Source organism: Pan troglodytes, chromosome 12 (assembly GCF_028858775.2).
Source record: "Pan troglodytes isolate AG18354 chromosome 12, NHGRI_mPanTro3-v2.0_pri, whole genome shotgun sequence".
NCBI lineage: Eukaryota > Metazoa > Chordata > Mammalia > Primates > Hominidae > Pan > Pan troglodytes.
The window spans coordinates 38,282,769-38,308,006 of record NC_072410.2 but is presented as its reverse complement, the minus strand read 5'-3'; the positions used below and the strand labels follow the sequence as shown (position 1 = coordinate 38,308,006).

The window sequence follows — 25,238 nt, the reverse complement described above, 5'->3', positions numbered from 1 at the left end:
AACCCTAATGCATAACAAATGACAACCACCACAACTTCTACCCCACGTATGTCTCATTTATCACTTTCCCCCTATTCTCAGTGCCTTTGTCTCATCCACATCTTCTGTCTTCAACACGGTCCCTCCCCTCTATGGGACATTTCATCATTGAGAAGATTAGGTGGATAATGCCTACCTACTTATGTAATGGTGTATTCCTATCAAAATCCCAAGAAGAGTTTTTATAGATACAAACAAGATCACTTTTAAATAAATATGAAAAAGTAAACTGCATATCCAGCAAAGTATTAGTATCTAGAACATACAAAGAACTCTAAAAAATAAACCATAAAAATGTAAACAATCCAATTAGAACATGGGCAAAACCCAAGGAGGGGCATTTCACTGAAAAAGATAACAAATGGAAAATAAACTTATTTTAAAAATCTATAAAAAGATAATCAATATCATTAGCTATTAGGCGAATACAAATTAAAACTACAGTGAGCTATCACTAAACACTTACCAGAATGGCTAAAATAAAAACACAGTGACACCACCAAATGCTGGCAAGGCTGTAGAGAAACTGCATCATACATTGCTGGTAGACATGGAAAATAGCACAGCTACACTGGATAGCAATTTAGCAGTTTCTTAAACTGGACAGCAATTCAGCAGTTTCTTAAAAAACTAACATGCAAGTATCATACAACCCAGCAACCATGCTCCTGGACATTTATTCCAAAAAAATGAAGACAATGTTCACACAAAAACCAGTATACAAATGTTTATAGCAGCTGTAATTGTAATAGGCCAAACTGAAAACAACCCAGATGTCTTTCAACAGGTGAATGGTTAAACAAACTGAAGTACATTCATACCATGAATACTCCTCAGTAATAAAAAGAAACAAACCATTGATACACAACAAGCTGGATGAATCTCTAGAGACTTATTCTGACTATAAATAGGCAATCCCAGAAGGCTACATTCTGTATGATTCCACTTATATAACATTCTTGACATGACAAAATTATACAATTGGAGAGTAGATTACTGGTTGTCAGGAACTGAGAAGGGGGTGGAAGCAGGAGGCACGTGACTAGAAAAGGGTAACATGAAGGATACTTGTGGTTATAGAAAAGTTCTCTATATTGACTGTATCAATGTCAATATCCTGTTTATGAAATTATACTACAGTTTTGCAAGATGTTAACCATTGGGCTAACTGGATAAAGGGTGATCTGTCTGTATTATTTCTTACAACTACACATGAATTTATAGTTATCTCAATATAGGCAGTTTAAAATTTTAAAAGAGGCCAGAAGAGTCAAGTATGTGACATGTGGTTGAGAGTAACAAACTGTCTATCATAAGAGAAATAAATAACATGGTGCAGTTAAATATCATCAATTTGGAATCCAATCACTTTCTTCGATAACACTCAATTAGCAGATATGCAATTATATTAGCTGTTATTAACAAAAACTGGAAATCCATTACACTATTATACTGCTATTACATTACATTATATTCCATTCAGAAATATCCAAGGGACTGAAAAGTCCTTCCTTTCCCTTAACTCTCAACCTAAGGATCTGAAGTCAAGGAGGCTATTGAGACTATTAGCAATGGTACCAAAATAGGAAGAGTTGGCACAAATAACCATCTTTCTCTCCTCACCCCCTCAAAAATCTTGTAGTGTTGAGAAGTGAAGCCAGCTGGACTTCCTGGGTTGAGTGGGGACTTGGAGAAATTTTCTGTCTTACAAGAGGATTATAAAATGCACCAATCAGCACTCTGTAGCTAGGATTGTAAAACGCACCAATCAGCGCTCTGTAGCTAGCTAGAAGTTTGTAAAATGCACTAACCAGTGCTCTATAAAAACCCACCAATCAGCGCTCTGTAGCTAGAGGTTTGTAAAATGGACCAATCAGCACTCTGTAAAATGGACCAATCAGCAGGACACGGGCGGGGGACAAATAAGGGAATAAAAGCTGGCCACTCCAGTCAGCAGCTGCAACCCACTCAGGTCCCCTTCCATGCCATGGAAGGTTTGCTCTTTCACTCTTCACAATAAATCTTGCTGCTGCTCACTCTTTAGGTCCATGCCACCTTTAAGAGCTGTAACACTCACCGCGAAGGTCCGCGGCTTCATTGAAGTCAGCGAGACCAAGAACCCACTGGAAGGAACCAACTCTGGACACAGTGTCACATATTTTCTTCTTTTTTTCAAAAAAAAAAAAAAAAGTCCTTTTTCAAAGGAATTAAAAGCAGTCTCCCAGACGACTGTCTCATCAATGGGTTATGACCATTCACAAAGGCAAGGTCTAAAGGACTTCCCTGAACTTCTCTTGATTTTCATTTTTTAGGTTTATGCGCACCTTAGAAAGCAGAGCAGTGATCAGAAAGGCAACTCAGCACAGAGCATTCCTTCCATGCTCACCTTAAGACCACAGCCTTCAAAACAGACCCAAGAATATAAGAAATATTCAAATATGTACAAGAGCATCAGTGATACATGGATCTGGCCCCACTGGAACTCAGATGGCCTATGGAGCTCCCTGAAATCTCTCTTGTAAATGAAATTATCAAGTACTGCCACTGGCAGCAGGGCTGACAGCTCCAAGAGACATTGGTAATAAAGAAAAATCATGATCTTTAACCCAATTCTGTAAACGGCACAGCCGACACTCACCCACTGTGACAATTAATTACCCTTATTAGTAGCCATGGTTTATAGATAGAGAAAAATATGGTCAATCATCTTTCATGACTGAAAAACAGTATAGTTTAGAGAAAGTTTGGTGTAAAGCCTAAACACAAGCCTAATGTGGCTAACTTTGAAATGTTACTTTGGCTATTTCCTCAAGGAACTAACCAAGTAGCAGTGCAATTTTCCTATGACGGGCCATCTGAGTTGCCTTTCTGATCACTGCCCTGCTTTCTAAGGTGCCTACAAACCTAAAACATTTTGAGAAAGTTTGTGATATCTAAAAGAACAAGGTAATTATTGAGCAGGTATGTGAATGGCCTTATAAGCACATGAAAAGGTGCTCTACATCATTAGTCATCAGGGACACTCAAAACCACAAGAGATACCATTTTACTCTCAGTAGAATGGCTACATTTAAAAAGGCTAATAGCCGGGCATGGTAGCTCAAGCCTGTAATCCCAGCACTTTGAGAGGCCGAGGCCAGCAGATCACCTGAGGTCGGGAGTTCGAGGCCAGCCTGACCAACATGGAGAAACCCGTCTCTACTAAAAATACAAAATTAGCTGGGCGTGGTGGCGCATGCCTGTAATCCCAGCTACTCGGGAGGCTAAGGCAGGAGAATCACTTGAACCTGGGAGGCGGAGGTGGGGGTAAGCCGAGATCGAGCCATTGCACTCCAGCCTGGGCGACAGAGCAAAACTCTGTCTCAAAAAAATGAAAAGACTAACAATACCAAATCTTTGTGAAGATATGGAGCAACTGGAACTCTCCTACATTAATGGTGAAAATATAAAATGATATAGCCACTTTGCAGAACTATTTGGCAGTTTCTTATAAAGTTAAATATACTTGACTTATGTTCATATGAACATGACTTAGCAATTCCATTCCTACACATTTTGCCCAAGAGAAACGAAAATGTTTCCACAAAAAGACCTGTATACAAATGTTGACCTAAGCCTTGTTTGTAAGGCTCAAACATGAAAACAACCCAAATGTTCATTAATGGGAGAATGAATGAACAAACTGTGGTATAATTATACAACAGAATACTCCTTAGCAATAACTAAGTTATAATAGTTAATGAAATTAACTACTGATATATGCAAACACATGGAGTAATCCACAGAGTGCTGAGCAGAAAAAAATCTTTAAACTCCCACCACCAAAAAAATCTTCACTGATACTGCAGAATTGTAACGGCTTCTCAAATAAACTCATTATATTCAAGATACAGAATTGATAGACTACAAAACTTCCCTGGTAAATTCTACTCAAGTCAAATTAATTAAACTTGATTTGCAAAGTCAAAAATTCTTTGTGAGTTTTGAGGGTTTAAGGCAAATAACGTTTTAATCTATAAGAATGTAACAAACAAACTCACCAATCCTTCCTTTTTTGTGAATATGGCCAGGCATGATGCCAATTTTACATTCTCCAGGCTGAAAGTAATCATAGTTTTCAGAAATGTTAAAAAAAAAAGTCACTCACAGGTCATACACACAAATACACTCGCATTCACTCAAAGCTGTTTAGCCTTGTGAGAGGCTTAATCTGAGTTTCTTTTTGTTTTTTTGCACTCACATTGATGACTCCAGGGCAGTTGGGCCCAATTAGCCTTGTCTTTTCCTGGCGCAGCAGTTTGTGCTTGACTCGTACCATGTCCTGCTGAGGAATTCCTTCAGTGATACACACAACCAAAGGAATTTCTGCCTCAATAGCTTCATTAATGGCAGCAGCAGCAAAAGGCGGAGGAACATAAATGACAGAAGCCGTTGCTCCTGTCTGTTCTTTGGCCTGAAACATTAACGACGAAGCACCTTATTATTTGTTAAATCATAAACATTGTAAAATAAATTCAATACCATCATTTTAATAATGTCTTGGGGTAAGAAAAGGACACTACCCAGAGACATAGCATTCTTCCCATTCTCAAATTTGCTACACTGTCAGAGTAGAACAGAATCAAGCATAGCCCTTTCTCAGCCCATTTGAATGCCACTGTGAATTGAAAGCTTCTGTGACATCTCACTCTCTATGGCATGTCAGTAAACCTGAAAGCAGCCTGACAGTCAACAGAGTCAAAGAATGCCAACATATCATCCACAAATGATGCCGGGGGTTAAAAATAAATTTTTAAAACTCTGTTCAAGATGATAACAGAGGGGGAGACACAAAAAACATTAAAACTAGTATGGAATCAAAAAAAGTCACATCATGGGGATGTAGGTACTTTAATGAAAAGTACCTACATTACATAGTTTTCTACCTCTAAAGTCTACAAATACTGCCAGAAGCTATACTGTGACAACAGCAAATATTGTGCTGGGACATCATATGGATGAAAGGTACCAACCCTACTCATTCAAAAAGCCCTTTGTAAGAGCAGAACGGGTGAAAAATAAACAATATCTGTCAAAAAACTTATAGAATATTCCAAATGTCACAACTATTTGTGTCACTATAAATTATAAATGGATTGCTTAGCAAGAAGAACTTTCTTTAAAAAAAAAAAAAAAGCAAAAAGAGGCTCATGACAAAAGAAAAGTCTACCTAGAGGAATTGTAAAAAAAAATCTCCTCTCTATATTTTGAGGTTATAAAATCAGCCATAATAGAATTTAAGGCAGGAAGGACTTTAAATTTGTGCTTTAAAAAATGTAATGCTTTAAAACATACCTTAAAAATATGCAAAAGAAGAGGAGAAGAATACATTTAAGGCTGATCAACACATCATCCCAAAGAACTAAGTTTATTTCCTAGATTTTAAAAATTAAATACCCAAGAATTTACACTATAGTTTCTTTTAAATACTATTAGTTTTGTATATATTCATATAAGAGTAAAAAGAGAATGAAAGACTACACACTGAGCTTAAATTAGCTCCCTACAGAGGCAAAATCTGAGATTTCGAAAACACTGTAAAATTTAACTTTACTTACTTTTTGTATCGTCTGAATTTTTACAAAAAGTACCTATCAGTTTTGTAACAAAAAATTAAAATTTAATTTAAAAATCATTTTAAAAGGTAACTATTAAGAAATCAGCAGTTTGAGGAGAATCTAGGACACTGTGATTTGTAAATCTGACTCTACAATTTAGTTTCTTCACACGGGACCACTCTACTCCAAGCCATCCTAAGCCTGCCACTTAATCAGTTGTGAGACCATGGGCAAGATCTCTAACCTCTTTGCACTAGTAACATCGTTATCTTTAAAATGAGGATGATAACAGCACCTACCTCCGAGGGTTGTAGTGAGGCCTGAACAGGGCAACTTGAATGAAACACCTAGCACAGTGCCTACTGCATAGTCCCCACTCAGGAAGAATTAAGGGGTGGTTGCTGACATTTGTACTACTAACATACTGGAAGAAGAAAGGTAAGGAAAGTGTAAAAAGCCAAACAGAAGCCTGGCCACAGTACTTCCTCCCTTAATAGCTGATTCATACCTAGAAACAAAAATAACACACTGGTTTTGATGGCAATTCAAATTTCTCTAGGTTACTGAATTTTCAAATAGCAAGTGACTCTACCAAAAAAACATAATTAAGATCTCTACCCAAAGAATGCTCGCTCTTCCCTTGCTTTTCTTGTCTTGCCAAACTCAGATACCACTAATTACCTCCTTCACAGTATTAAAGACAGGTAAGCCCAGATGTGTCTGGCCTCCTTTCCCTGGAGTGGTTCCTCCAACGAGTTTGGTGCCATATTCCAATGCCTGCTGGCTGTGAAAGGTGCCCTGAGGGGAAAAAGCACAAGATCCATGAGAAACAGCAGACTGGTAAGCCCAAGAGAAGCAAAAGCAATCTTAGCAACTTAGGAAAAGAAAAACAAATAGGTTAACTATTCCCAGACAATAACATATATTTACTAAACATAGCTTTGAACCTTGAAGCAAAACAAGCCTCTGAAAAGCCAAAATAGCTATAAACCAGGCCTCTTTGATTCCCTGTTTTCAAATTTGGCTGATAACCAGAAACTCCCTGTTTCTCAACTCCTCATGTGCTCACACTCCTCAGTTTAAAATCCATGGTAGATCATTACCCTCCCACAACAACCTTGGCTTTCTCTCACTTCAACTTAAATATCTGGCAAAACCACAACCTGGGTCAAATCCAATTTTTCCCCTACTCTAAGCCTATACATGTGCAGCCAAAAAGTGGCTAGGGGAAAAAAAACAAAAAAACATGTCAACTGGTCTCATTTTAAATTAATGATCACTCACCTTAAGTAAGCCTTTAATACTGCCCACCCACCAACCTGTATTTCTCTATCCATTCACTTTTCCTCCTCAACCTCAGCATTACTGACATTTTGGACAGGATGATTCTTTCTTATGAGAGGTCATCCAGTGCCTAGTGGGACATTTAGCAGCATCCATGGGCTCCACTCATTAGATGCCAGTAGCACACCCTCCTAACTCTCATAATTCCATCCAGTTAATGACAACCAAAAACAGCTCCAAGGACTGATTCATTTTCACTAGGCTTCTGGGGCTTGACTTCCCCTGGTTTTCCTCTTCTCTTTCTCTCTCCTTAGTATTGGGGGAAATTCAGCCAGATATTGGGCAAAATTCACCCCCGATATTTCACTTAGGTTCTTTTCCATATTCCCTAAGTGTCAGCTGGTCTGAGAAATAAAGGGACAGAGTACAAAAGAGAGAAATTTTAAAGCTGGGTGTCTGGGGAAGACATCACATGTCGGCAGGTTCCATGATGCCCCCTAAGCCGTAAAACCAGCAAGTTTTTATTAGTGATTTTCAAAAGGGGAGGGAGTGTACAAATAGGGTGTGGGTCACAGAGATCATGTGCTTCACAAGGTAATAGAATATCACAAGGCAAATGGAGGCAGGGTGAGATCACAGGACCACAGGACCACAGGACTGGGGCGAAATTAAAATTGCTAATGAAGTTTCCAGCACGCATTGTCATTGATAATATCTTATCAGGAGACAGGCTTTGAGAGCAGACAACCGGTCTGACCAAAAATTATTAGGTGGGAATTTTCTTATCCTAATAAGCCTGGGAGCACTACGGGAGACTGGGGCTTATTTCATCCCTACAGCTGCAACCACAAAAGATGGCCGCCCCCCGAAGTGGCCATTTTAGAGGCCTACCCTCAGGGACGCATTCTCTTTCTCAGGGATGTTCCTTGCTGAGAAAAAGAATTCAGAGATATTTCTCCCATTTGCTTTTGAAAAAATATGGCTCTGTTCCGCCCGGCTCACCGGTGGTCAGAGTTTAAGGTTATCTCTCTTGTTCCCTGAACATTGCTGTTATCCTGTTCCTTTTTCATGGTGCCCAGATTTCATATTGTTCAAACACACATGCTCTACAAACAATTTGTGCAGTTAATGCAATCATCACAGGGTCCTGAGGCGACATACATCCTCCTCAGCTCACAAAGATGATGGGACTAAGAGATTAAAGTAAAGACAGGCATAGGAAATCACAAGGATATTGATTGGGGAAGTGATAAGTGTCCATGAAATCGTCACAATTTATGTTCAGAGATAGCAGTAAAGACAGGTGTAAGAAATTATAAAAGTATTAATTTGGGGAACTAATAAATGTCTATGAAATCTTCACAATTTATGTTCTTCTGCCGTGGCTTCAGCCGGTCCCTCCGTTCAGGGTTCCTGACTTCCCACAACACCTTAGACTTCTCTTTTTCATCTAAATTCATGCCCTTGGTGATGTCATCCCTTATCATGGCAATACATATCATCCATATGGTGACCCCTCCCACATACACAAAGACACATACACCCCACATATCTAAGCCTTGAACTCCATATTCACATTGTCAACTGCCTACCTGACACCTCCACTTTGAGAACTAGCAGGCATCTCAAACTCAACATGTCCAAAACTGAGTTCCCAATCACTCCCCTCCACCTACCCCATCTCAGTTAAAAACAACTTCACGCCTTACAGATAATCAGACCAAAAATACTGAAGCCATCCTTGATTATTCTCTTTCTCATATGTCCCATATTAGATCCATTAGTAGAGCTTATTTCTCTATCTTCAAAGTATAATCGACAACTCCTCCCCCTTCTACTGCTATCACCTTGGTCTAAGTCACTTCAACTCTTGAAGGGTTATTGCCCTTGCTCCCCTTCAATCTAATCCCCACAGCAGCCCGAGTGATCTGGTCAAAACATAATGAAGATCACGGCACTCCTCTAATCAAACACTCTGATTGTCTTAGATTTCAGTCAAGTAAAAGCCAAACTCCATATACTGGCCTACAAGTCAATTTACAAGCTGTCTCCCCACATCAGAATCCCGTACCTGCCTACTTATTACACTCCAGCCACGCTGGCCTTGTGGCTTCCACACAGCAGGCACATGCCTGCCTCATGGCCTCACTGTGCCCTCTGCATGGAATATCCTTCCCTAAGATATCCACTTGGTTCACTCCTACATCTCCTTTACATCTTAATTCAGAGATCAGACTTCCCCTGACCACCTGATATAAAATCACCCTCTCCTCCATCCTAACCACCAGGACTACACACACTCCTCCTTTCCCTGGCTTATTTCTTCCATAGCAATTATACTTTGTAACATACCACATAATATACTCATTGATTTTGTTGAGATATTCCCCACCAACCACTAAAATGTAAATTCCATGAAGACAGTGATTTATGTCCACTTTGTTCATTGCAATATGACACCTAAATCAGTATACAGTAGGCATTCAATAAAGAGCTGTTGAAAAATGAACGAATCTATGTGATCATTTCAAGGACCTTCAAAATGCGGTCCCAACTATTCATGTTCTGTTAAAGGAATAAAAATCAGGGCCTTAAGAAGGACCTCAGAAATTTTCTGATTCAAATTCTTTTTCAAAATAGGAAACTTGGCCCCAAGCATGTTAATTAATTTGTCTAAAGTCAGGGGCAGGGTTTTGAAAGAACCACAGGCCAGTGCTCTCTCTCTCTTAAAGCAGTGCTATTCAAAGTATAGTTTGGAGACTCTTGCTGCTCTGCAATGAGATAAGAGGAAAAAGAAAAACAACAAAAAAAGGAAGGAAGGAAGGGAGAGAGGGAGGGGGAAAATCTAATTTTTAAAAAAGTAAAAATGTTTGCAATTTAAAAAAGTAAAAATGTTTGTATGACATTGCTACAGCTTTTACTGTATTTTATAAAAATATTGATCTACATTAGACTGAAAATTAAAAACAAGCACCTACACTGGTTTTTTGCTACAGACACTGAGAAGCACTGCCCTAGACTACACTGCCAGGTAAATTCAGAAGTACCAAATTTTAATCCTAAAGTAGTGCTAAACAGGAATAACACATCTATTCAAAATAAGCTTATGTTTCTTAGTTTTACCATCATCACCAGCCAGTACAATGTTAGGAACAGTAATCATTTTAGCAGCTTATAAACCCAGTAAAAGAAACAAGATGACACCCACTGGAAAACTGCATTGCTGAAACATACTCTAAAAATGCAAGGATTTTTAATTCATATGTGGAACAATGTGTGTACTGAGAAAACAAACTAATGAGACAATATGCAGATTTACTGTGGAAGTAAGTAGACCTCACCATTATCTCTAAAATGAATCTGAATCAACAAACCTGAGGCAATTAACGCTCTCACTTACTTTAAAAACAAAAACAAAAAAAAGGAGAGTGAATGAGAAACAATGTTAACTGCAGGTAACTGAAAAACACTGTAACTACCTCTGGATTTAAATATTTAGGCAAACTATCACCTTATTTAGAATATAGAGACAGTTCTGAATAGTGCTTACACCATGGGCAATGGTTCTTACAAAAAAGCTCACAGCTTAAAATGTCACATAATCATATAATATTTGGCAAACAGAAAAAATTATATATAATAAATTTATGTGGAGAATTTGGGTTAATCAAACATTTGATTATATGCTAATCATATTAATATATAACAAAAAACAGGCTGGATATAACATCAACTGGGAAGGGGATAATAGAATGCACTTCAAATCTTGGATGAAGATCTACTTTCCTTAGAATGTATATAAGGGAAGTGGCATACATAAGATTATTTAGCTATCAGAATAAACATTTTTTTTTTGAGACAAGGTCTCACTCTGTCACCCAAGCTGGAGTAAGTGGTTCAATCATGACTCACTGCAGCCTCAACCTCCTGGACTCAAATGATCCTTCCACCTCAGTCTCCTGAGTAGCTGGGACCACAGGCATGCACCACCACACCCAGCTAATTTTTCTGTTTTTTTGTAGAGATGGAGTCCCACCATGTTGCCCAGGCTGGTCTCAAACTCCTGGGTTCTAGCAATCCTGCTGCTCTGGCTCCCTAAAGTGCTAGGATTACAGGTGTGGGCTACCACATCCTGCCATTTTTACAAGGAACAAAGTTTCACGGTTTTATGGGTGTTTCATTTTTTGATATTGGATTTTTTTTTTTTTTACAGTAATAGAGGAATGGAAGAAGAAAAAGAAGGTCCACTGCAACATATTCGTGTGCTCAGTTATTTCAGAAAAAAAAAACAAAAAACAAAAAGCAAAAGGACCATTTTACATGAAACAACCTGCTAACTGCAGTCTATAGGATTTGGCCCACTACCTGGTTTTGTAAATTAAGTTTTATTGGAACGCACCCAGGCCCATTCATTGACAATATTTTCTATGGCTGCTTTTGCTGTTAAAATACTTTTGAGTAGTTGTAACACAGACTATATGACCCACTAAACCTAGTATGTTTACAATCTGGCCTTTTGCAGAATATGTTTACTGACCTCTGCTCTAGATTACCAAAATACTGAAGAATTGACATGACAATTCTTTTAATTACAGAAAAATCATTAACCTTAAATTACCAAAAAAAAAAAAAAATTGACTGCTTTTATCTTGCCATATCTCCTTTAATAATAAAAAAAGGGATACTTTGGGTTAAGACACGTGGTTATACTCTAATTGATTTGATAGTATTACCTTTTAAAAAAATTCTGTGCATCTACTATGGTGGAAGAATAAATCTGTTCCAATGTTTTAAAGTTCAATTTAGCAGTAGCTATTAAAATTGTAAATACACAGACCATGTAACATCCAATTTTACTTTTAGGTATCTATTTTATAGAAATATGGATTCTATATATATTATATGCTGGATAACGTTATATAAATATATATAGTTCTATATGATGAATACTACAAAACACATATTATATAAATCTGTTTGCATGCACAAGAAAAATATCTGAAAGGATACATGCCAACTTGTTAACAGAAGGAGTTCCTGGGGAGTAGAAAGGTAGGAAAAAGGAAAGAAGATTCTTATGTGGCATTTTATTATAGAATTGCATCACAGATATATTTATTTACACTTACACAAAATCTATGAAAAGAACAGGAAAGAGTATGAGATAATGAATATAAATAAATGACAACAAATTAAAACACTTCAGGCAATTCTGCCTGCTAGTCCCAGGCCATCATCCCAGAGAAAGTATAAGATGAAAAAAGTCAGTGGGCGGGTTCTTCCGCTTGTCTCAGTATCCATGAGCCTCTCTGGGTTTGAGCATTTCTCCACACTGAATATGGATTCTGTGTTTAACAATACGGTTTTTTGTCTGTTTGTACAAAACCTAAACACAAGAATCTAGTTGACCTAGTGCTTAGTCAAAGAAACAGTGATCTGTTTCAACACTGGAGGAAAATCATTAGTGTTGTATTTGCTGAAAGAAAGTGTATGGGCCTCCAAAACAATATACTCCTAGTAAGCATACAATATACTCCTTTGCAAGGTAAGTTTAAACACAATTTTTATGTTATAGGCTGACAATAGCAACTAACCTCCTCCTGAGATACAACCCCATTGCTGTACAGTATATTTTTCTGCAACAATCATGTGTTATTTTTGAGATATTAAAAATAAAAAAATAGTTAATTTGTTATATCTCTAGTCTACATTTGAAAATAAAAATCTAGATATACATACCTGTTTGCCAGTGAAACCCTGGCAAATAATCTTTGTATTTTTATCAACATAGAGATGTTTCCGAGAAGCTGTGTAGGAACAATGCCGAATTCCATTCTGCGGCACTAAGAGGTTAAAAAAAAAAAAAAAAAAAAAAAAAAGACACATTATAATTTTCTAAACTTTTGAACAATAATTCAACTTGATCACAAAAAAAAAATTCTTTAATGCACGCGCTATCCTGTGATCACGGCAAACCTAAATGCCACCTTTTAAATAAGACACAGTGACCACAGAAATAAGAAAAACAGACAAGACATTGTTCCATTCTCCAGGATCCTCTCTTTATCAAGAACCACGATCTTGTAGTTTTTTTCTGAACTGAGGGAAAAAAAAGCTAATGTTTATCATTTTTATTTCCTAGAAAAAAACTGGGGCTCAAAGATAAATGGTTAAAATTAAATTCAGGGACTGAAAACAAAATGTCACCCCTATTAACAATGTTTACTAAACAGCCACGTTTCCCCACTTGACCCAAATTTTTAAAGCCTAATACCTTTAAATAGGTAAGCTAAGAGGCAAACTTTGTCAGGAATACAAGTAAAAATCACTCAGCAACTCATTCTCTAGTAAGAACAACATATTAAATGTTAAGTCATAGGATAAAACTTATCTAAAATATACTACAAAATCACTTAATCTCTTCTGATATGAACTCATGTATAAAAGACACAGGGAAAATAAAACAAATAGGAAAGTAGACAAGACAGGAAAAAGCTTGTTAGGAAAAAAAAAAAAAACCCTAGGTTATTGCAGCAACCTACCTAAAAGAGAAATTGAGAAATCTAAATAGTTACTACAACCAGCTCCCCACATTTCAAAACACAGTAGGAGGAACATAGATGACTTAAAATTTTGGGCTACCTTCTAAATGTCCATTAATACTAACAACCTGACTTCTCTGTGGCCCATCCCTGGCCCTTTCAAAGTAGCCAGGCCTTCTACCTATCATTGTGGTAGCCCATGAAGCTAGCCCAAGAAAAGAACATAAGGAGTAATCTCTATTGAACAACAAAAAAAGAACACCTGTCACATATTTGCCCAGAGTCCACTCCATGCTTTCTGCCTTAAATCACTGCCTCATACTCACCTAAGTCCTGACCTCACACTCCATAACTGAAAGAGCAACAACATCTGCTTCTGGAGGAAGTATATGGAATCCCTTACACCTCTAGGGAGAAGACAGGCCCAGATTTAGCCCTTACCACCTGGATAATATTTGGTACACACAAAGAACTGCTACGTAACAGGCAGCTTTCTCATACTAGACTGTGCTCAACAAGGGGCCATGGGCTTTGCAGGTCAAGTTCTGGCACATCAGTCACAGCTAAGCATCTGACTCTAGGCCAGTGGACACAGCAGGGATTTATGGCCTGAGACCCTGTCCCTACTGAGCTGTGCAGCACAGCCCACCCTTGCCAGTGCTGCATTCGAGACCCATTCTTGCCCTTGGCTCCCACTTCTCCCAGCTGAACACCTACAACCATGGTATTTGTGTAGAAGCTACACCCTTTCCTGCCCTGCTACAATTTCTGACTAGTGGAATTGGCTTTACCAGTCCCTCCCATTGCATCTTCAACAAATGCTCATATCATATCATATCATACCATATGTTTTCAGACCAGAAGGTAGAAGATTTGATTATAAGATCAGATGTTATGATCAGGATATCTGGAGTCCCTACTTGTTAACATAAAATACTTTTTGTAGGTAAAGTTTGGTTCTGCACAAGTACTCCTATACTCACTAACTTAACAAAGATCAGACAATTCACTTCTCCTTCCACAGGAGCAGAAGTCACCCTGAGAAAAGGCAGGTCTGTCTGTGTCCCTAAAGCACGGCTCCAATAACAGACCAACGAAGATCTCTGCTTTCTCGTAGTAACTCCAGATCTCCTGGATCAATTCTATGGAGCTCGAGATTTTACAACATCAGATCTTTGGTGCTCATAAAAAGTGTATCAGAAGTGTGATAAACAGCAGCTTACCTCCCAATCCCCTAGCCTTTTAGTGTTACTCAGCCTGTGCAATGCCCCTGAGAGCCTACAGCATCTAATTAACTAAATCTTGGGAAACCTCTAATGCACAGGTGTAGATGTGTGTGCGCTCATGCATGTGTGATCTCCCCATCTACACACCAGGCCTGGGCTCATACAGACCCACTTCTAGATAAGCTGGAAATAACAGACTATTATCGTCTTACAGGCAAATCCAAGAAATGTATTCAATGGCAAGGAAGTGAAATTCCTGATCACATTCCATCCTGACAATAAACCTGTATGATGCCAGACAAGGTTATCATCTGGTACTGAAATGTGAGTCCGTTCATTGATTCAATCAACATTTGAGGAGCACCCATACCAGGACATAATGTCAGGTGTCAAGGATAAAGTGATGAATGACAGTGTCTCAGCCCTCAAATAATTCACAATCTATCTGAACTGATATAAAAGTGGGCCATAACTGCGTGGTGTGTGAAGTACTATAATAATAAAAAAAAAAGCCTTGGGCATTTGGGGTGGATAAACTCCCCACACCTATTCAAGGTAGAGAAGTCTATGAATGTGTAAGAGGTGGGGAGGGTGACAAAGCCACCAAATTACTACAGTAAGTGACTTCCTAAAGTGAAATTTAGAACACAAGGCATACATTGGTGGCCAAACTATCTTGCAAATATCTCTTACCTTTCAATTAAAGATTTAATGTCCTCAGCTTTCTGAGAATTTCACTTACATTGATCCATATAAATTAACATTTAAATAAAACATTACACAGTCAAGAATTCCTACATCTTCACACGATATACATGATTTATGAGTATACTGGGGGACTTTAAAAGGGATCTGAGATTAAGAAGAATAGAAGCTACAAACACTTTCATGTGGGTATACAATAAACACCATCACACACTACATTACTGAGTGCACACATATTCTTACTCTTTTCATCACGTTATTTTTAAGTGAAATTATCTAAGCTTAAATTTATTTCAAGACTATTTCAAGTACCATCTAAATACTTTTCGCACTGCTAACTGTAAACTCCATGAGTGTCAGGACCATGTCTTACTCATCTTGTCTCCTATGGTATATGGTCAGTGCCTTACACACAGTAGGTCTATGGGAAACATTTCACTGAATTCCAGGACAAGAAACAGGGTCTCCAAAAGAAACACTTATACCAAGCTAAACACCATAAGGTTCGTCTCTTTTTCAGTGAGTTGGAAAAAGTCAATCTTGAACTCCCACGTATCAGGAAAGAGGGAAAAGAACCCTATATCTATTTTTGTACATATAAAGATCATAGGTTTCCCTAAAATTCATATAGAGACTGCATGGAAGTTCAGCCCTAAAATGCTGCTGGCGGTCCCCAAAGCTACATTAATCTAGTACAAATGCCATGCTGACATTTTTTTAAATAAATAAAACCCAAAAGCAATAATACAAATTGAATCTTTACCTACATGAAAAAAGCAAGCATTCAGACAGAGTGAAACACACCATAGGCAGAGTTAAAGGCAATGACAGACCAGGGGAGTGTTTTCATAACATTTAACAGACAAGGAATTAACGTGAGCAACATGAAGAGCCAACAAAAAGTGGAGCCCAAAGCCTAAGAGAAAAACTGATAAAGGCCATGAACAAGAAACACAATGGATGACAAACTGCAAATCCATATATGATGAGATGCCTAGCTTTACTAATAAGAAGAAAATAAGTATTATTATTATTTTTTTGAGACGTTGTTTTACTCTGCAGCCCAGGCTGGAGTGCAGTGGCACGAACCCGGCTCACTGCAACCTCCACCTCTCGGGTTCGAGCGATTCTCCTGCCTCAGCCTCCTGAGTATCTGGGACTATAGGCCCACATCACTACACCCAGCTAATTTTTTTGTACTTTTAGTAGAGACGGGGTTTCACCATGTTGGCCAGGCTGGTCTCAAACTCCTGACCTCAAGTGATCCGCCTGCCTTGGCCTCCCAAAGTGCTGGGATTACAGGCATGAGCCACCATGCCCAGCCGAAAATAAGTATTTTAAATTAAATATTAGAGCAGGAAAGGTGAGGTTGGCCACCAGGAATAATTTCTGATGGCGAATGCTGTAGTTGCCACATCCTAGGCCACCTCCTTCTTTCCAGATTCTTAGAAATTGTCCAGCTTAACCTTGGGACTGCGTCCCAGGAGCAGCTGAGAACATCATCGCAGGAATCAGACAGGCCTGGTCTTGAGTTTATGCTCTGCCTTCCAGCAGCCATGTAACCCAGAGCATACCTTTTGATCTCCCTTAGCCTTAGTCTTCCCATCTAGAAGTGGAATAACAGCTGCCCCTGGGAGGCTGTGATATTAATATGAAATTACTCCTTAAATTGGCACCAGGTAGCACAGTCTCTGGTACACTCCCAAAACTGGGTTTACAACCCTACATGAACACAAAGGCAAATCTATCCCTAAAAAGAGAGAAAAAATAGTTCATATTTTAAAATCAAATAAGTCTAGCCAAAAATGTTTTCTACGTGTCCTTGTGCACATCTTATATGTTTATTTATAAACATACTAATCCATGTCTACATATAATGTGCAGTATGCACAAATATACCTCTAAGTTTTTAACATATAATACATTTGTAAAGGCGCAGCCCTCACTGTAAAACACGGACAATAATAGTATCTCCTTCATAGGCTGATGTGAGAATTAAATGAGTTAGTAATATATAAAGCATTTAAAACAGATACAGCAAGTGTTATATCCCTAAGAGCTTTTTATTACCGTTATTATTACCGATGCAGAATGAGCAGACCAAACTGCTTTGAGATGTTGACTGTGACAGGCTATCTGTCAGGTGCTAGGGATTCACAGGTGAACAAGACAGGCTCAGGCCCTACCCACATGAAGTTTCCTGCCCTGTAAAAGAGCTAAACATTGCACAAAGAAAAACAAAAATACCAACAGTACAAACTGTAATAAAGACAATGAAGGAAAGAGGCTGAGTAATCTGAGAGAGATGTGTTTTCAACAGGGGTGATAGATTTGTACCTGTCAGCCACATACTGGTCCTCTTTACCACAGATAGTAACACATCATTTATAAAATGGCTGGTGGGATGAATGATGCAATCCATGGTCAAAGAGCACCTGCCCAGGAGAGACTCAAACCATGGGCCTTGTATGACCAGTACCATGCTCCTAACTAATAACCCAAGGCTCTATTCATGAAATACTCAATACTCCTTCAACTCACCTCTCAAACTGTGTCCCTGGTAAACATTTATTCATGCACGTACTCATGAATTTAACAAATGTACACTTATTAACCATATGTATTATGCATATGTAAGACACAGGCTACTGCAGTCTACACCTACAGGACCTTATAATACAGCAGAGTAGCTAGCAGCCACTTACCCCTAAACTCCAAACAACCCACTATTCAAATGTTAAATTATATATTCATTTAATATTGACTTACGAGTGAAGTTTAATAAGCTGTAAGTACCATATTTCATCAAATATAAAACACCATTGATTTTTAAGAAGTACTATTAATTACTGGTAAAAAAGAAAAAATGAGGCGGGCGGATCACCTAAGGTCAGGAGTTTGAGACCAGCCTGACCAACATGGAGAAACCCCGTCTCTACTAAAAATACAAAATTAGCCGGGCATGGTGGCACATGCCTGTAATCCCAGCTAGTCGGGAGGCTGAGGCAGGAGAATGGCTTGAACCCAGGAGGCAGAGGATGCGGTGAGCTGAGATTGTGCCATTGCACTCCAGCCTGAGCAATAAGAGCAAAACTCTGTCTCAAAAAAAAACATATATATCAGTAATAAGACACATCCTAATGTAAGAAACGTTATAATGTAAAAAAATGTGGGTCTATCACGCCTGTAATCCCAGCACTTTGGGAGGCTGAGGTGGGCGGATCACGATGTCAGGAGATCGAGACCATCCTGGCTAACACAGTGAAACCCCATCTCTACTAAAAATACAAAAAAATTAGCCAGGTGTGGTGGCGGGTGCCTGTAGTCCCAGCTACTGGGGAGGCTGAGGCAGGAGAACGGCTTGAACCTGGGAGGTGGAGCTTGCAGTGAGCAGAGATCACGCCACTGCACTCCAGCCTGGGCGACAGAGCAAGACTCCGTCTCAAAACAAAACAAAACAAAACAAAATGTGGGTCTATGGTATGCCAGTCCCCTGATGAAATGAAATTGTTGCCCTGTACTTAAATTATTTTTAATATTCCCAATTACATTTCTATGGAGAAACAAATTTGATGTCAGAAAATCAAATCACTTTCTCATGGCTACACTGGTACATCTGAATCAAGGCTATTTTGTATTTATGAAATAAAGATTTGGTTGTTACATGCAATGGCAACAGATGCTAGTATCCACAACATCACTGTTGAGGATCTCATTTTCCAAACTACACTTTAAATGCATCTCTGATTCGAAAAACAGGCCTACGCACTTGGCAAACACGGGGAAAAGGAAGGCAACACCTTTGAGCAGGATAGTCACCTTCTCAACACATCACTGAGACTGCCAAAAAAAAAATCAGAGCTTCGAAAAAAGCTTAAGTTATCACATGGTACATGCTGGTGGAAAGGATACTGCAGAGTCAGAAGACCTGGGTGCTAGTATCACTTCTGATACTCACTGGAAACTTTTGGGATTTCCTCATCTGCCGTACAAAGGTATGGGACCAGTTGGGTTTTAAGGTTTACTTTCTGGCATTAAAATACCAAAATTCTGAGGTTCAAAAATACTGGCTTTTATTCCCTATTTATTCTAAAAGATTCAAGTTACAGAAACTACTGACCAGTTTTAAAAAGACCTTGCATTACTTTATGCTTCTCTTAAAACTTCACTATTTCAACTTCAAGGGTGCTTATGAAATCCTTAAACTTTCTCACGGAAGAAATCTTTCTCATTTTTCATTGTATTTTCTCTCTCCACTTCAACTGGATCCTTTTCCTTTTTTCTCTTTTTCTGAGACAGAGTCTCACTCTGTTGCCCAGGCTGGAGTACAGTGGCACGATCTCGGCTCACTGCAAGCTCCACCTCCCGGGTTCAAGCAATTCTCCTGCCTTAGCCTCCTGAGCAGCTGGGATTACAGGCACCTGCCACCACACCTGGCTAATTTTTGTATTTTTAGTAGAGACGGGGTTTCACCATCTTGGCCAGGCTGGTCTTGAACTCCTGACCTTGTGATCTACCCGCCTCAGCTTCCCAAAGTGCTGGGATTACAGGCATGAGCCACCGTGCCAGGCCACTTTTCCTTTTTTCATAAGCTATAAAACAGGGCTCCGGAAGGCATCTACCAGTGTTCACTTGAGTTTTTTCTGTGGCTGTTAACTCTAATCAATATTGCAACACTATGACCTTCAGCAAGTAATGTACCATAAGTTGAAACTTAACAGAGGGAACAAAATTCCCTAACATCTGTAGCTCTATTAGCTTCACAGACTAAATAATTTCTGGTCCCTTTAAAAAAAAAAGTTTGCAAGGTGATGTTGTAGCTGCTATTTTTCTAGTGGGAGTGAAAATGGGCTCGGAAATGTGGCATGGGAAAGAGGAGTTAGAGTTTTGTGAATTTAGAGGTGTTTACACATTAAGCATTGTTGTCTGTAACCCCTCTTAATATAGAATACATCTTGGTTTAAATCTCAGACCCTTAATAACAAGTTAATCACATGACTTGAATAATTCAAGCCCACTCCAGTAACAAAACTAAACCAGATGGTCACTCTAGGGCCAAATGATCCTGGGAGTCTAGGAAGAACACACTTCCAGTTCTGTGGGAAGAGGATTGAGAGGACTGCTAAGGGTGGAGTAAGGAACTAGATCTTTTAGACACTCTTCCTTTATTCTCTAGATTTTTCTAGACAGCAGACCTACCTGAGGCTAGGATCTTTCAGAACCTCAGACTAGCAAGACCACAGAAGCGAAAGACACAGGTGGGCAACTTCTTCCTAGGGTTTCCCACCACAGTGGCTGTGCTGCACATCTGATCTTCTACATTCTAACCCACTATCTATTCAAATTAAGCTGGTTTAAAACCATATCCAATATACTTCATTCTTGGTGCTCAAACTTTATTGACCTGAGTGATTACTGGGTATAATGAATTCTTTTTGTCCTTCTGCCTACAACACTCTCAAGAATCTCCAGAAAGCTTTACCAAACAAACAATTTCATACTTGCTAACGTTATCTAGCCAGACCTTTGTCCTCAAGTGATTGGCAACTAAGTGTTAGCTATTGAGTGCACACTCATCAATGTACACTTTCAGAATGTAATCTTCTCAAGAAAGGAATTAAGTCTCATAAAATATTCAGTACAAGCAGAATTAAGAGCAAAGCGGAAAAAGAAAACTAACTTTGAGTGTTTATTACATACGAGATGCTTTATATAAATTGCTCCACTTATTCTGCAGTGAACCCAGATCATCCTGTACATCATCATTGCTAAAATGCACATTTTTTTTCACTTTTTAAAAAACCAGGATACATGTGACAACCACTGGTGTGTCACAGTTTTAATAAGCAATCGTTCTTCATTGTTAGTGGTAAACAAAATAATGGTCCACCTTACAAGTGATGGTGCTTCAGGCCCCTTAAAATGTGTTAATATTTTCATGTGATTGGAAACACTGAAAAACAGATTAAGTGTCCAGGGTTATTACACAGACTGAAAAGGGACTAGCCAGACTTCAAACCCTGATGTGGCTGATGCCAAAGTTTCTTTCTACTATAACCTACCTGACAAGCACAGAGACTTTGAATATGGCAAGAATTTTCCATAGTCAGCGTGTCTCAAAGACTAGCAACCTTGGGTACTAAGTTTTCGGGAACGGATGTGTCCACAAATTGCCTGGTGGAGACACTGCAAATAAGCTGGTTTAGGTCCCAGCCAACCATAAGCTTCTAGGAGTCTATGCGGCTATGCCGACCCCACTCCGTGTGCAGAAACCATCTTTCCCTGACATACAATCCTGCAGAGGGGGAATTCGAAGTGCAGGACCTTTCCGTACTAGGGACAGCCTCATCCCCCAACTTCCTACTGAGACACTCTTCCTCTACCTCTGAACCCAGACCCTTACCTTCCCCACCAAGTTCACCTTGGACCTCTTCATCCCCATCTCCAAATAAGGCCAGTCTAGACGCCACCCCCATCCTGTCATTTGTCACCGCGGGGCCGAGAGCAAGCTCCCAAATTTGCAGGGCTCCCGGACCCGAATCCTGGCTCAGCCACCCAATATCTCCATCTGCCAGCGGCCTAAGTCATGCCCCCCGCCCCACGTATCCAGCAAAGCTCCTTCCACCGTAGGGGTCCCCGACTCGAAGCCGGAATCCCAAGCGGCTCCCAGGCCCCCGCCGAGGTCCAGCCCTGAGGGCCCAGCCGCGGCCTGGGCCAGGAGGTTGGGTCCGGCGGGGCCAATAACCTCCGGGGGCCAGGAAGACAGTACTGCCTGGACTCACGGAGGAAGCTGCGCGACAGGAGACGGGCGGCGGCGAGGCCGCTGCTGCCGGAGACCATGGTAGCGATGTCAGCGGCAGCGGCAAGGGTTGCGGTCATCCGCCAATGACACTCCCAGGCCCCCGGGGACCTCCCAGGGGCAGAGGCCGGAGGAGGCAGAGGGTGGCCACAGCAGTCGCCGGAACAAATTTCCCTTTACAGAGGATTCTTCACGAAACAGCGGGAATGGCAGGTGAAGACAAAGAGGCATCCTATCGGAGAGGCAGATAATAACTCGGCTCCTTCCTAGAAATGTGGGTTTGATTAACATTAATTATAACAGCAGCTGAGGGAAAACCCCACGCGAGACTGGCCAGCGCGTGGCATTGTGGGCAATGTAGTCTGACGGCAGCGACTGGTTCGTAGCTTTTGAGTGAGGCGGCGGGAAGAGAGCGAGGGAAGAGCGGCAGTGAGACCGGGGAGACAAGGGACTTGAAGACTAGGAGGGGAGAAACAGCGAGGTGAGGTGCGAAGAGCAGTGCCAGAACTTTGTATCCCAGGCCCATCTCCTTCCCCCTTCGTTTTCCTCTTTTGCTATTAGAGAGAATAATATTTCTCACCGCGTACCTGTGCCTGGACCCGGAAGGGTTGCCGCTGGGGACGGGAATTCGAACTGGCACTAGTGGCCTGTGAAGGGAAAGCTGTGATGAGAAAGACCAAAACCTATCTTACTGACAGTTAACTTCTTGGAATGTGAATTTTTTTAGTTAAATAATCATGCAGTCTTTGACTAGCACTAAGTGCATGAGTGTTTATTCCCTGAGGATCCTAAGGGCTGAAATTCGAGGTCAAATGTGACTTTGCTCCCTGATTGGACAAACAGTTCCCTCTTCTGTAACAGCTTTAGAAGGAACCTCAGAGAGTCCCAGAGTCAAAAGGTAAACAAGAGATGAAGTAATCTGCGTCTCTGCCGAAAATCGTGCTCCTGAGATTCCTCATCAGAATTGTCAATAAAATTGCAATCCTAATTTACTTAGGTAGTCATTATAATTGGCACTGAGCTGTGGGATGGATGAGTGGGATTACCCCAGGAGATTGCCCAATACTTCCTTTATGATCCAAATATTGTCATTAACAGGTTGGACTTCACTGCAAATAAACTCCTCCCTCATGGATCATGTTCTTGTGATAACTAAATTCCTCAGAGTTAAATAGTATCAGTGGTTTCCAGATATATCCATTATAACAAAATGGACATTTTTATGGCAAATAAATAGAAAATCCCTTGCTATTTTAAATAGCAAAATTCTTCCTGAGCTGTCGCTTGATAAGTTATATGTTTAGTTTCATTTAATTGATAAAATGCATGATGACAAAAAATATAATTTCAGTACACTTTTAATGAAAATTTGTATTTCCATGAAGACGGGGATTTTTGTTTGTTTTGTATCCTGGAGTATCCCCAGCACCTAGAACAATGCCTTACACAAATAACTCATCGTTGAATTGAATTGATATATATAGGAGAAATAGTAGTATATAGATTATTTTTTGGATCCACAGGCAATGTTTGATGGACTTAGGATATTTCAACCTCTTGTAATAACTGCACCCCTGTGGCAGACCAGGTCTCACTAACGCAGGCCTCCATAACAATGTTTCAGTGCTGACTGAGTGGTTAAGTTAAATATTAAAAGCCAGTGCCCTTATACAAAGGCTGAGATGTAACAGAAACCCACCAAGGGTTTTGCCTAGGCCTTTCCTGGGCCTTAAAGCATGACAAATTAATGAAGAAATTCTTAACAGGACCCATTTAGGATTAAACAAGTTTTATTGGGTGTCCGAAGAAACTCCCCAGGCCTCCACAAACAAGTTTATTGGAGGTCTGAAGGAACTCTCCAAACCTCTGTGATTTAGCAGGGGATAAGATAAGGGTAATCACCCCAGCACCTAAACCCATGTAGATTAAGTAAATTTATTGAGGCTTCAGAGGATGGTCTTCAGTACTCAGACCTTAGTTATAGATTAAAAGAAGTTAATCACTTATGTCTTTAGATAAATGCACACTTACATGTAAACATATAGCTTAGAAGGTATATAAGCTCTGGAAAACTGTAATTTTGAGTTGGTCTGATGATAATTTCCAGGCCTTCTCCCTGTAATCGGTTGCAGAAATAAAAACTCTCTTCCTCCCCAGTTCATCTACATCTCATTATTGAGCCACAAAAAATAGCAGCCCAACCCTCAATTTGGTCCGGGAACACCCCTACCTCAATTCTGTAGCTCATAGGTAGGGGACAAGCACACTAGTCAATACCACACCACTCATCTTTATATGCAGATTGAGTTTGGGAATCAGACAGGTCTGGGTTCAAATTCCAACTCTGCCACTGGCTACATGACCTCTGGGTTTCAGGTTTTATTACTGAGATGGGTATGAAACTCCCTATTTCATAAGAGTGTTGTGAACATTTAATACATTTAGTATATAAAGCTACTGTCACCTTGTACCAAATAGTCGATAATGGTAGTTATTATCATTAAAGAACTGTCTTTTTTACATGGCAGGATCATGTTTTAAAGGTTTTAACTAAAGTGAGTAACCAAATTAGAGTAGGATATTTCTATTTGTCTCAAAACTTTGTCTAAAGCTCTAAAGCTGAAGACAACAAGCCTTACCTCCACATCCATAAGGAGGGCAGTCTAGGAGCTACTTCTCTCTGAAGTTTGATAGGAAGTGGCCAAACTTGTCTTTGAATTCTCACCCCCACATCCCAGCCGGCTCAGATAAGCAAAAGACTAGAATTCACTGTATGAGGGTGTGAAAGGAAAATAAATCTCGGGACCCCAAAGTCATCAAGCCAAGAGAAAAGTCCAGCTGGGAACTGCCTGAGGCAAACCTACCTCCCATTTTATTCCTAAATAATATAGCTACAAAGATAATAAGCTGCATACCTCCCTCACAATTTGCCCACAGGAAATTCCTGGTGGATAAAGGACAGGCAGAACTCAGTCATCACTCTGAGGCTCACCTGAGACAGATGCATATCTGATTGCTCCCTCTGCCCTATTGTTTATGTAAAAAG

The 25,238-nt window shown here is 39.8% G+C and overlaps 1 protein-coding gene across 2 annotated transcripts in view; it reads right to left on the bottom strand.

Annotated features, from left to right (window-relative positions):
• Positions 1–22,559, bottom strand: part of SUCLG1 (succinate-CoA ligase GDP/ADP-forming subunit alpha) — a 36,165-nt gene extending 13,606 nt beyond the window's left edge. Inside the window, exons 1-5 of one of the 2 annotated variants that reach the window (XM_001164971.5) lie at positions 22,176–22,559; positions 12,660–12,763; positions 6,318–6,434; positions 4,280–4,492; positions 4,080–4,137 (exon numbers count right to left, since the gene is read on the bottom strand). In XM_001164971.5, coding sequence (XP_001164971.2) covers positions 4,080–4,137; positions 4,280–4,492; positions 6,318–6,434; positions 12,660–12,763; positions 22,176–22,272 — 589 coding nt within the window. In that variant the 5' untranslated portion in view covers positions 22,273–22,559. Of the gene's footprint in view, positions 1–4,079; positions 4,138–4,279; positions 4,493–6,317; positions 6,435–12,659; positions 12,764–21,796; positions 22,014–22,175 lie in introns of those variants that run through there. The other variant, XM_009442741.5, reaches the window with a different exon arrangement.
• Positions 22,560–25,238: the final 2,679 nt, after the last annotated feature.